At 39.3% G+C, this 12465-nt stretch overlaps 2 protein-coding genes across 12 annotated transcripts in view; one reads left to right on the forward strand and one right to left on the reverse strand.

The window, feature by feature from the left end:
• Positions 1–6961, forward strand: part of RB1 (RB transcriptional corepressor 1) — a 192254-nt gene extending 185293 nt beyond the window's left edge. For both annotated transcript variants that reach the window (XM_050948066.1, XM_050948075.1), the window contains exon 27: positions 4963–6961. In XM_050948066.1, coding sequence (XP_050804023.1) covers positions 4963–5036 — 74 coding nt within the window. In that variant the 3' untranslated portion in view covers positions 5037–6961. The remainder of the gene's footprint in view (positions 1–4962) is intronic.
• Positions 5742–12465, reverse strand: part of LOC127048952 (RCC1 and BTB domain-containing protein 2) — a 76987-nt gene continuing 70263 nt past the window's right edge. For 8 of the 10 annotated variants that reach the window (XM_050949157.1, XM_050949141.1, XM_050949103.1 and 5 more), the window contains one exon: positions 8986–9754. The gene's annotated coding sequence lies outside the window, so the exon portion shown is untranslated. Of the gene's footprint in view, positions 5808–8985; positions 9755–12465 lie in introns of those variants that run through there. The other 2 variants (XM_050949132.1, XM_050949120.1) reach the window with 2 other exon arrangements.

Below are 12465 nucleotides of genomic sequence, written 5' to 3' on the forward strand. Positions count from 1 at the left end.
CTTTCCAAGGGCAGATATCAAAACAGGTAGATCACGAAACTTTACAACTAATAGCCAAGCTACCAACAGATGGTACAAATACCTAAAAAAAAATCAGGCAGCAGTGGCAGCTGAGACAAAGAAATCTGTCATCCCAACAGAGGGGGATTCACCTTCCCAGAATTGGGTGGAAAGTAAAAGGCTGTTAGATGCTGAAATTATAAACTTCGATAGAAAGCAGCCTGAGGATCCATCTCAACAATTCACTTCAACAAAGCCAACCTTGACAAAATACTTAAGAAACTCCACTCCACAAGTGACCTGTGAGCACAAGCACTGTTGAACAAGATCTTGATATCATCTTTCTTCATGCTACCATGGAGATCATCATATTCTCAATAAAGGTCCACGGTAGTTATCAGTATAGCAGAAAGATAGTGTGCATGCAAAACTAAGCACCAACCCATGCTCTTGGTAGCCTCAGCTCGCTTCCAAGAGAGAGATCCTTCGGAGGATTTTTTTAGTAATGTGGCTGCCAAGCACATAACTGTATGCTACTCATTCACCATTTCAAGCAAGTAGGCATACACACACTTAAAGTTGCCCCTCCTTTTAGGCTTTTAGTTACAACAGGTTTAAAGGAACATCCAGAGGTTCATTTGGAAACAGAACCTTCAGAAGATGAGGACCTGAAACACCCACCTTTGAAATTCACAAATTGAACTGCATAAAATACGCTCTTGAGCAAGAGGTATACTCTCTATGTAGTGGGCATATAACGTTTTTTTTTTTCCCACATACAAAAGTTCTCAGATCAATAAGTCTTTAAAAATTACTAAAATTTTAGTTGGAGGAATCCCTACATTTGCTTCATACAACTAAGGACAGCAAAGAACCCTGAGAAACTGACAATGCAGGCAGCATCAGACAGTGTCCTCTTGATAAGGCCAGCCAAACCAATGCTCTTTAAAGAGAGATTCTCTGGAACATAATCCATCCTTATCCTGGGCCTAAAGAGACTTAGAAAAAATCAGAATTGTTTTGAATCTCATGGCACTCAACAAATGCACAAAATATGGAAATCTAAAAAGAGAGACTGATTTTGGCATCATCCCCGTCTATGAAGAGACATTCTCTCATCATTAGTTCATACAGGGGCAGACAGTGAAGCGTCTTCAGTTTGACTCAGGATCTGTGGAGACCAGAGATCCCAAGAAATGGAGTCTGCACCCTGAGTTTTCAAACTAATAACATCCTAGATAACCTTTCACCTTTGCAGAAAACCAGCATACCACTGTAGTGCCAGATTTTTCACCCTTTACTCAATCAAATGGTACTTACTTACACAAATCGTCCCTTTTGGTTTAGTAAATAGTATTCAGTGTCAGCAAAGGTTGCAAAACCTCTCCAGAGAAAGGACCTCCAGAAAGTGGCAACAGTGGATCTCTGTCCTTGGACTGGTCATCCCAATTCCCTATTATACCTTCTGTCCAATTCCACTACTGTCCAGAGTGGTATAGAAGATCAAACAGGACAGTATGATGTCGATTGCTCTCCACTGGATCATGAGTCAGAAGTTGTCAGAGCTGATGTATCTGACATCCCAGGCTATATTGCATTTGTCATCAAGGACGAATAACCTACTCTCTCAACGTTCTTGCAGAAGCTGAACACAAAGTCCATGATGCTTCTGAATAGGAAGAGCTAAAGAAAACAGGCTGTGCAGGAAAAGAGAACACTCCTATTGGCCAGGAAGGAATCATCCTTTAAGGCTTACATTTTTATTTGGAACCTTTTTCAGTTTTTGGTGGAGAGAGAGGTTGCAGGTATAAAACAATTCACATCCCATTAGTTCTTTCATCTCATAGTCACGGAAACTGGTGCATAGTTCTTAAAGTGCAGATTTCATTAGTATTCAGTCCTTTGTTCCCAGAGGGCCTCTTTGGCAGATCATATTCACATACCTGTTGAAAGCATTAGACCTAAAATGAGATGTCTGACGGGATTTGAGTGGGATTTTCAAAAGTGCTTAGAGTTGGCCTAACTCTGTTCCCATTGAAGTGAATGGTACAATTCCTCAAGTTCAAGAGGAACAGTTAGGCCAATGTGGGACACTTTTGAAGATCCTACCCTTATTTTAGTGCTGCAGGCACTCAACGGTATTACCTTCTGTGACAAAGTTCCTCTTCTTCTCTGCTGGGTCCTGCACTTATTGGCAGATTTGCTCACCTCAGTGATCTTCCCCACAGTCTGGGTCAACTCCTCCTGTGTCTGATCAGGAGTTGAGAGGTTTAGGGAGAACCCGGGCCCGCCCTCTACTCCAGGTACCAGCCCAGAGCCCTGTAGATTGCAGCTGTCTATAGTGCCTCTTGTAACAGCTGCATGACAGCTACAACTCCCTGGGCTACTTCCCCATGGCCTCCTCCAAACACCTTCTTTATTCTCACCGCAGGACCTTCCTCCTGGTGTCTGATAACACTTGTACTCCTTAGTCCTCCAGCAGCTCACTCTCAGCGCCTTGTGCCTCTTGCTCCCAGCTCCTCACACACACTTCCTCTCCTCTGACTCCCTCCAGCCTGACTGGAGTGAGCTCCTTTTTAACCCAGGTGCCTTGATTAGCCTGCCTTGATTGGCTGCAGGTGTTCTAATCAGCCTATCTGCCTTAACTGATTCTAGCAGGTTCCTGATTACTCTAGTGCAGCCCCTGCTCTGGTCACTCAGGGAACAGAAAACTAATCATCCAGTGACCAGTATATTTGCCCTCTACCAGACTCCTGTATCCCACTGGTCTGGGTCTGTCACACTTCTTAACCATCAGTGACCTGTTATCTTGGCAGGATTGGGGCTGTATAGCATGCTCCAGCAAGCCACTATACTGCATATTCCACAGGGACAAAATAATACAGAGGAAGAATTCATCCTAGAAAGTAGCTGTTTTTTTTAAATATGACTTCAAGTATGAAAAGAAAAAATCAGCTATGCACACTGGATTTCAAGAGAAGATTCATGATACCCAAGAACAGTTGATAAAATGCTTGTGTCTCATCCTGTTTCAATCCCAGACTCAGCAGCAAAAAAGCCTATAAAGACTCCATTTCCAAATGGCTTTAACTACATTAAAAATGCATACGGAGGACTCACACCTCAGAAGATAAAGGAGGACACTCAAGATCAGAAGGCTTCCTGGGCTGAGAAGTTATGTGGCTACATATGACATTCGATGGCGGGTCTCAGATGCAGTTGTTGGTAGAGTGGTACTCTTTAGGCTACACCTTAATGTGCTTTATCTTTTCACCGTCTTCTATCTCTGCTTGTTTCATATAGCCATGCGGTGAAATCTGTATTAAAGTCCACCTTTTAAAGCAGTCACACCGAGGTATATTTCTAAACATTTTCCAGTGGAAAGTCACCTGTACTAAATTACTATGAATTAAAAGAGACCAGGTGAACTGCTTTGGATTTCAGTACAAGGAAGGCATGTGCTCCATTAACTGTATATGCACAGAAGACTGCATTTTGCATAGTTTTGTACATTGCCTTGTTTTAATACTGAAACACCACAGATCATCTATAATAAACATTTTATGTTCCCTTGGATGTGGTTACAGGCAGTCAGATCAACATTTCTTTCTTCTTTTACAGGGTTCCCTTCAGCTTTTCAAGTAAAATTTTCACCTACCAAAATTAAAAAAACCTCCCTCTTGAGACCACATCTTGTCAGTCCTCTAAGCCAGTCATTCTCAGCCAGTACCTCTGGTTATACAGAGGTCTTCCAGGGGGTACATTTACTCATCTACATCAGGCGCTCTCAAACTTCATTACACCCATGATCCCTTTCTGACAACAAAAATTACTACATGACCCCAGGAGGGGAGGAGGTGGTCAAAGCCTGAGTGCTGCCACCCTGGGTAGGGGGATTAAAGCCCAAGCACTGCCACCCTGGGTGGGGATCCCGAAGCCCAAGCCCCACCGCCCCAGGTAGTGGAACTGTAACCTGAGCCCCGCCACCCAGGCTTCGGCTTCAGCCCTGAGCCCTGGCAACCCCATTAAAATGGGATTGTGACCCACTTTGAGGTCCCAACCCACAGTTTGAGAGCTGCTGATCTAGATCAGTGTTTCTGGGGGGCGCAAGTGCAGGGCCAGCATTAAGAGGTGGCAAGCAGGGAAATTGCCTGGGGCCCCGTGAAGCTAAGTTACATGCTTCGGCCCCAGGCAGTGGGACTTGGGCTTCAGACTCCAGAAAGAGGTAAAGTAACCGGGAAAGGTTGAGAACACTGCTCTCAGCATTGGTTTAACTGTATAGTTTTTCACTGCTTGTCACATCTTGTGTATAAATCAGTGGCTACGCCCACCCCTATCCCCACCAAAAACAGTTGTGTTCTTCTCTAAGACAGGCATGTCTGCTGAAACAAACACCTCTACATATCTCTTTGTTAAATTAGGGTAGGGAACTAAAATTTGGTTCAGTCCTGTTTGTAGTTTACTAGTTGCAAAGTTTAAGAGTTGATGTTCTAGTATTATATCTAGTTACTTTTTATTACTGTGTGGTTATTTAGCTACTGATGTTTTCGAAAAATTCCTTTTAGAGGAAGTTGGTGAGTCAGGCTTCCGATAATGAGCTCTTTTCTGATCGAGGTATTAGCTATCTCTGAGCAACAAAAGGATTTAACCCACATATAGGGCTCAGTTGACCTGCCTTATCTCAGGAAAGAGATAGATAAAGAGTTTGAATATTACAGTAATGGGAGCCAATGTAAGTACAGTTCTTCAAGGCTGTAAAATAAACTGGCAAGTCAGAATTATCCAAGTAATTCAGAAGTAAATATTTGAGTACTTGTGGTTCAAATTAGGGTTTAACTTTTTTAGAAAAGTTGTTAGGCTAAAAGTTAAATTCTTTGTATCATGAATAAATACACCCTTAAATTGTTTTGCACAAGTTGATTTACTATAAAAGGTGGTAAAGTTACTGTAACTTTTCTCTAGCGTCTACTCGAACAAGAATGCAAAAGCAAAAACTAAATGATGGAACTGATACATCAGCCACTGAAGAAAAGTGAACATCTTCTCAGGACCATGCGTTGCCATGCATGCTTCTCTGCATTTGTCTTTCTTTTTCAGCCACCATGTTAATTACTTTTTTATGATCAATTGCTAGTTTAAAATGTTTGGCCTTTTTTTTTTTTTACTTCAGTGTTTTTCATTATATTATGCCATATGATGTAGCATGTACACAGTGTAAGCCACTGAGTTTATTAATTTATATATTTTTGAGGATTTGGAAGAGTTTTTCAGTTTCCTATTGCAACATTGTTCATTTAATGCCAATTCATTCGACTTATTTTGAACTTTTCTATCAAAAATAAAGTTAGATAGAATGATTTGAAATGCACTAATTCTTTTGTTCATTAGATTTCATTTTAATGTTGGAATTTTATGCACTATTTGCATATTTTGTGAATTAGGGGCCAGATACTGCAACGACTTCAGACTACAGAATTACCATGCTAAGGCCCATTAACTTTACTATACATGCAGTCATCACTGTTGCAGGATTAGGCCTGGCCATTGTAAGTACAACATGCAAACAAAGTGTAAAGTAAACTCACATAGCCATACTACTGAAACAAATAACAGATACCTCAGATTCTTAACATCTTCTAGTACTTTTTCCCCCTCACACAGTTTGAGTGGACAGTTACACCGCTGGTCATCTGTTAGCCAGTTTGAACCTGAGTATGAATTAGTCAGAGAGTAAGTGTGTTCCAGGGACATCGTTTTTTCCCCCAGATACAAAACACTCAAAGTGCACTTTCTGATATTTCTGGATCCTGAAAAATAAGAAAAATGCACATGAAATGGAATCATACTGTTACCAATCTGGAGTTTCTTGCAATGACCTCTGCAACTACTGATTTGCTTGAAGTCAATGATTTAGCTTACTCAGTTTTGCCAAGAAATGGGAACAGAACCCTACTTTTAGTAACTTAAACCTGTGTGCCTCAAGTTGGCCTCCTAAGAATGAATAGCCTGACTTCCAAAGTACATCCAAATTCATATTTAGATCAAGTTTAACATGTGAAGCATCCAGATCTGAAAATTTGGTCAAAGTCCTCCCTCTCTCCATAAAAAGGCACAACTTTTAAGGCTACTTGAATTATTGCTAAACAAATACATTTTTAAATTAGGTACTCAGTTGTGGATGTTTTGCTAGTATAAAGGTATAAACATTTTTTTACTTCTAGCAGTCTAAAAAGCAGCTCTAGCAGAGCTTTCTGATGACTGCTGCCTTTAGAATTATCCATTCATTTTTATGAAGATTTAGTTTTGTGCAACTGCTTAAATTAAAGTAGATACAGTAGAAAAAAAGCACCTGGGTTTTATTACACAGAAACATGTTTTTTTAAAAAAAATCTTGTGTGGGTAACTTATTTAGAAATCTCTTAGTTGAAAATAGAAAAGACTTTTGGTAGTGTCATCTGATTTTTTTAAAGATCAGTTTTTGTCAGTCAAAATCTAATCATAGAGCAATTTTTAAAAACTGTACAACAGTATATTGATTTGGAAATATTTTGATGAACTTTGAAGCAAAACAGTTACCTTAAGTTTTAAGTCTGAATATGGTTTCAACTTCCTGAAGGATGTACAGAAGTGTTAGTATCTTAGGTTTCTTTGCTTATTATTATTATTATTATTTTTTGCAGAGTTTACAGATGAAATATCCTACAAATAATGAGATACACTGACTTTAAGCTCCACAGTTGCAGTTCGAATAGTACCCAGATATTAACTTTGCTGCCTAGAGAACTGCAAGGAGTAGTATGCTGCAGAGTTCAGTACTTAGACAGGCTATCCTTTCTCTACTGTGACAATGTACTTTTTTTGTTCAGGTAGACTGAAGACTACATTTAAAAGTGTATGGTTGCATATTGTACAACTAATGGATTTCATTCCTTTCAAGATAAATAAAACAGCTTTAAAAAGATTTATTGGTGATCATTGTAACTTCCTTTTTTATTAGCTATAAAGTTAATAAGAAAGTATTATGTCGAAATAACATGCTTCTGTTTATGCTTAGCCTGCAATCCTACAACTGGTGTGAGCAGAGCCCCATCGATTTCAGTGAAGCTCTGTACATGTGCAGGATCTAGATCTAAATACACAATTGGGCCCTTAGCCATCTACAAAATTTCCATTAGTTCCCTCAGTCTGAGTTCATTTTAGATTTTTCTAACTATATTTTCTACCAGCATTATCATTATTTGTATTACAGTAGCACACAAGGCCCCAGTGAAGATCAGGACTCCCTTGTATTAAACACTGTACAAACATATACAGTTGCTGCTTTGAGGAACTTACAATCTAAATAGACAATGGGCAGGAGGGGACCATCAGGCACAGGGGTGAAATAAAATTGGTTACTGGCAGGGACAGAGATGGGAAGAGAACTCAAGTCTCCAGCTACTCAGTCTAGGCCTACCCGAGAGGTTTTACTGGATACAAAGTTTGTTGCTATGTTAGCTTTGCAGTGCTGACCAGAATGTTTGTAAAATCAGTACATATGACTTTAAATTGCACCTGGGTGCTATAAACAAAATTTGTCCCTTTTCTTCTTACTGCTTTAACCCAAACCTTCACCTAACAACATAAACGTTTTCAGCAAAATATCTTATCTCCAGTTTACAGAAACGAGCATATTAACTGTCAGAATACAATTTCCAAGCAGTACATTTGATATTTCCGGTGAGTTACAGTAAACGCTGCAATTGCCATTAGAGGATTTTGAAAGTTTGACATTTGAGATTAGTACTTTTGTTACTGCCTCACACACAGCTCTTCAAAATGATCTAGTGTTTTTGAAATTTTATTCCAGAAAAGGGAAATCCAGCTGCCTTAAGGATCCAAAGTTGGACAAACAATAGTACTAGAGACCTTTTCTCCCTGCAGTTTTAACCATGTCTGGGTCCCTTCCTTATGTCCTCTTATTTCCTGATATGATGTATTTTAAAGGTCAGAGTAAACTTCTCTGATTAACGATTACTGAAACAGAATATAAAAAAACCTGTATTCAGTTATTTATGCTCCTCTTCAACAGTGCAACTTCAGCTCTTTCATGTAGATGTATACATGAAGAATTTTGTATTTCCAAAGCACTGGTACTCTAGACAAGTCTAAGTAAACAGCATGTGCACCCGCTAGAGGATGTGAGAGTTACTGCAGTTATTTGCAGGGCAAGAAAGAAGCCAATTATAAAAGTGCACGAAACGATGTGAAATCTGTAGAAGGTTGTGTTGTTGTAAGAAACCAGCACACGATACAATTTGAATAGTTTAAAATGTAACAAGTTTAGTTTATACAGTTTTGAAAAAAACAAACAAACCGTCTTTACCAAGTAGAAGTGGTATGTCAAAAACACAGAAGGCATTTCATCTAGTTGCAATCACTCTTTTTCACTACTGCATTAACTTCTTTGAAAGGCTTGAAATCTGTTTTCATATCAAATTCCCCCCATTTTTGTGCAGACATTGGTTTTATTGCTGCTTATGAGTCTAACAGTCATTTCTTTAAAGGCTTGTCTATACAAACACTTAGTCATTTCCCTCCCTCCTGCCCCCCTGGAAGCTGGGCTATAAATCTACCCCTCCCTAGCCTGCTGCTGGGCACTAAAGTTCTGTAGTACTCAGTGATCCTACCCTGCTTTGAAAGAGGAGTCGTTCAAAGGGCACTATGGAACTTCTAGTGCATAACAGCAGGGTCTGCACCGATACCTAGTGTGCAGCAGGCTAGTGCACGGGTAGATTTTCACCCAGCTTGCCGCATGTAAATGAGCCCTTAGAAAAAGACTGTGGTCTTTAAACTATAATCTTTATCCTGTAGGTTACCTATTTCTCTCCCCTCATCCCCACAACGTGCTGATAAAGAAGTAATAAACAGCTGTTTAAGAATGGTCGAAGCAATTCAATGTAGGCTTTAGATTGTAATAAAAAGTAAATAGGTCAAAAGCGAAGATCCTAAATATAACCGTTTTATTAGTTGTCTATTAAGCCATATGAGTTTTTACAAAAATCTGAAGTTGGCTGGATATATTATGATAGGGCTACAAATATTATACATCCTTAGGGGTCAAGCAAAATTTGTCATGCTAATGGATAAAGGTTTTATTTTACAAAGTAATCCCAAGGAAACAATTATCTTCAGTTTATATAAAAAGCATTTATATACTACAGCAATTTACACAGTGAACAAGCTTTGTAATAAAGCTCCATCATTCCAAAGGTGGGTCACAGAAAACACCATGAGGCTGAACCTACTAACATCAATCACTGTGATAGCCCCTTTATTGTAGTAGTTTATTTTTATTCCTTTTATGTTCCATTTAATTCAAGAAATATTTATTTGCCTGTTTTCCCCAGTGATTAGTTGGAGGAGTCTCTTGTTTAGCTCTCCAAGGATATTTTAGGCCATCAGTCAAGTTTTTGAATGAATACCTCACCTGTGTAGGATTACAGTCCAAAATGTCTACAAATATTTTTTCATTGCTGTCTGAACTGGAGTCTCCGGAAACAAATTTAATACTGGCTAACAATGGATCCCATTCCAAGGTCAAGAGGAGTGGTGGTGGCAGCATCCTCAATCATCAAAAACAAAAAAATATAAAACCGTTACCGCCCAGGCTCGATTCAGTGTCCTCACATTGCTGTTGAAGCACACACCTGTATAAACACACATGCATTTTGATTTCCAAGCATCAGGTCAGTACACTTCTGAACGCTGGACCCTTAAGTGCAAAGGAAAGTAACTTGTTTAATGAGTAATGTGAATGAAAGCTAAATAAATATATTTTTACTACATGTGCATATAGCAGTGTATAAAAAATACTATTAAATTGTCCAGGTCAAGAATTAAATGCATAAAATCCTCATTGAATGAACAAAACAAAATGTCTGCATTTTATCCTCAAAACAGACCTCATTGCAGAGAAGTTCTCTCCAAGAGTTAGTCCCCCAGGGTCACTACTACAAAAATAAAAAGCTGCCTGAAAGAAAACAGCCCAATCTTTGGTGTGCATAGTATGACCTGAAATAATGCTCATGGCAAAGAGACTAAAGGGTGATAAACACTGCTCAGAATTGGTTTTCCTGTCAGACTCATCTACAAACGCATCCTTGTTTCCTTAGTCATTCCATGCAGACTATTTAGTAGAATACAGATGCTTAAATTTTCATTTCACAGGAAATTGTAATTTTGAAGTTTCTTGCAAACTGAGCTTTATGAAAACCTGTTTTATCTCAGCTGAAAATGTTTCATTTACTGTTTCAAAATTTCGTACGAACCAGTGGTCCGAAAACCAAAAGTTGAAATATTTTGTTCCAAACGTGTCAAAATAATGTTTTGGCCTCATCAAAATGCGTTTTCAACAATTTCTAAATGAAACTGGTGTGTTTGTTTTTACAAAAGGGCATTTTCCATTCCATTAAAAAGTCCCATCAGAAAAACTTTTGACCAGCTCTACTAGTTAGACAATAGTAATACAGCAGATTAAAGAATATTTCTAGTGGTGGGTTGAATCTGGTCTATCTACCATCATTTCTAAGCACCTCACAAGTTAATAGACTTACCCTCACAAACCCCCTGGAAGGTAGGGAAGTGCTATTATCCCCTCCTAACAGAGGCAGAACTGAGACATAGGCTAAAGGTACCTGTACCCAGCAGCTGGGAGATGTTATTTCCAGCTTGGGTAACTGTACATGCACTAGCTCTGCGCGAGCTAGTGCCTAAAAATAACTGTGGCCACAGCAGCTCAGGCTAGCTATCCAAGCATACCCAGGGGCATGGGCAGGCTTATTCTCAGATGACTAGCCCAAGCCACTGCTCAGTCCAGTGATACTAGAGATTTTGGAGCAGCTCACTTCTGTTTCCTAAGCACAGCACTAAAAACATCACTTTGCCACCATTAGCTAAAAATTGGGCAAGAATTAAAATAAAAGTAAGGTAGGGAAGTGCTCTTATCCCCTCCTAACAGAGGCAGAACTGAGACATAGGCTAAAGGTACCTGTACCCAGCAGCTGGGAGATGTTATTTCCAGCTTGGGTAGCTGTACATGCACTAGCTCTGCGCAATTTTGCAGGGCACGAGTTTGCAGGGTGCAACACTTAATACTGTTCTAATTGTATAACATTGCAGTTGGGATATTTTTAAATCTGTATTAAGAAATTGTGTTAAGGGATTTATTTCCAGAGCTTTATGCTTAGATTACATTGTAGCAGGGATCATCAGTGTGCTACTGTAATAAAAGATACTTTCTTTTGGAAAAGTACTGCCCATGTATCTTCCAATTCTATTGGAAGGCTGTATCCGAGTCCTCCCAAGGGTAACTGGTCTAAGATATTCTGGGGAGTTTTTCTAAAAAGAAACTTCTAGTAAACCTGAATAATTCCTCTAGAACGGGTCCCCTTTCACTCTGCAGAAACAAAGTAATAAGTTAGGAGGCTACCTGGAAGGGAACCTCTGCTAAACCCAGGAGGGGGCAATAGATAAGCTATTCTGGTGGTACCATAGGTCTGGTTTTGGGGTAACACCAGGATGGTCACGCTGCAGTTTTTAGGTGCTAACTGGAACAGAGCTAGCAGATGTATGGAACCAGAACTAGGAATTACATCTCCCAGCTGCTGTGTAGACGTGCCCAAGGGTACAAAGGATGTCTATGACAGAGCAAGGCTAGTGTGGTGTCCTAACCACTAGCCCATCAGTTTTTGAAGCCAGTTCACCTATTCTTTTAACAGAAATTAGATTAAGTAATTTACATGCAAATTAGTCTTCTGTATCATAACAGAAACCAAAACTGATAAATATTTTATAATCTCAACATCCTGTGTCACAGTGCAAAAGTCTTTCCATGCAAGCATAGCATACTGAAACCTCCTCCACCTATTGCTTTAGCAAGTGTTTGAATGGCACGTGGTTACCACTTGAAAAGACTGATTTTAACTGCCATGATTTAATCATTGAATTGATTTATAACTTCCCCTATCCCTCCTCCCACACACATAATTCATGTCAAGCACCTGTCTTATCTGTAAACACTGGCAGAAAAGTCAACGGATAATTCCTTTTTGTTGAGTTTCTTTTTCATGGCAGGTGAAGAGGTGCATTTCTGAGCAGCAAAACTAACCGTGAAATAACTCATTACGTGACAAAACCAATTAGAAGTTACTGTCCACTGGAAAGGTGAGGTAAAGTCCTTGGAAAAAAGAACCAAGTGTTTTTTGTCTGAGAAAATGACTTTAAGAGCCAAGAACTAAAAACTGGCCCTTTAAAATAAGTCCTTCATATTTATATAAATTCAGCATGGTCTTCTCTTGAGCCTTTGCTGCTCCTAATTTACGAAGTATCCATTCTGTGGCTTTTCCTTTATATTACTAGTTCTTTTAAGAGGGATTTTTATGATGTATTCCTTTATCCTATATTTAGCAAAACAAGCTTCTATCT

Source organism: Gopherus flavomarginatus, chromosome 1 (assembly GCF_025201925.1).
Source record: "Gopherus flavomarginatus isolate rGopFla2 chromosome 1, rGopFla2.mat.asm, whole genome shotgun sequence".
Classification (NCBI taxonomy): domain Eukaryota; kingdom Metazoa; phylum Chordata; order Testudines; family Testudinidae; genus Gopherus; species Gopherus flavomarginatus.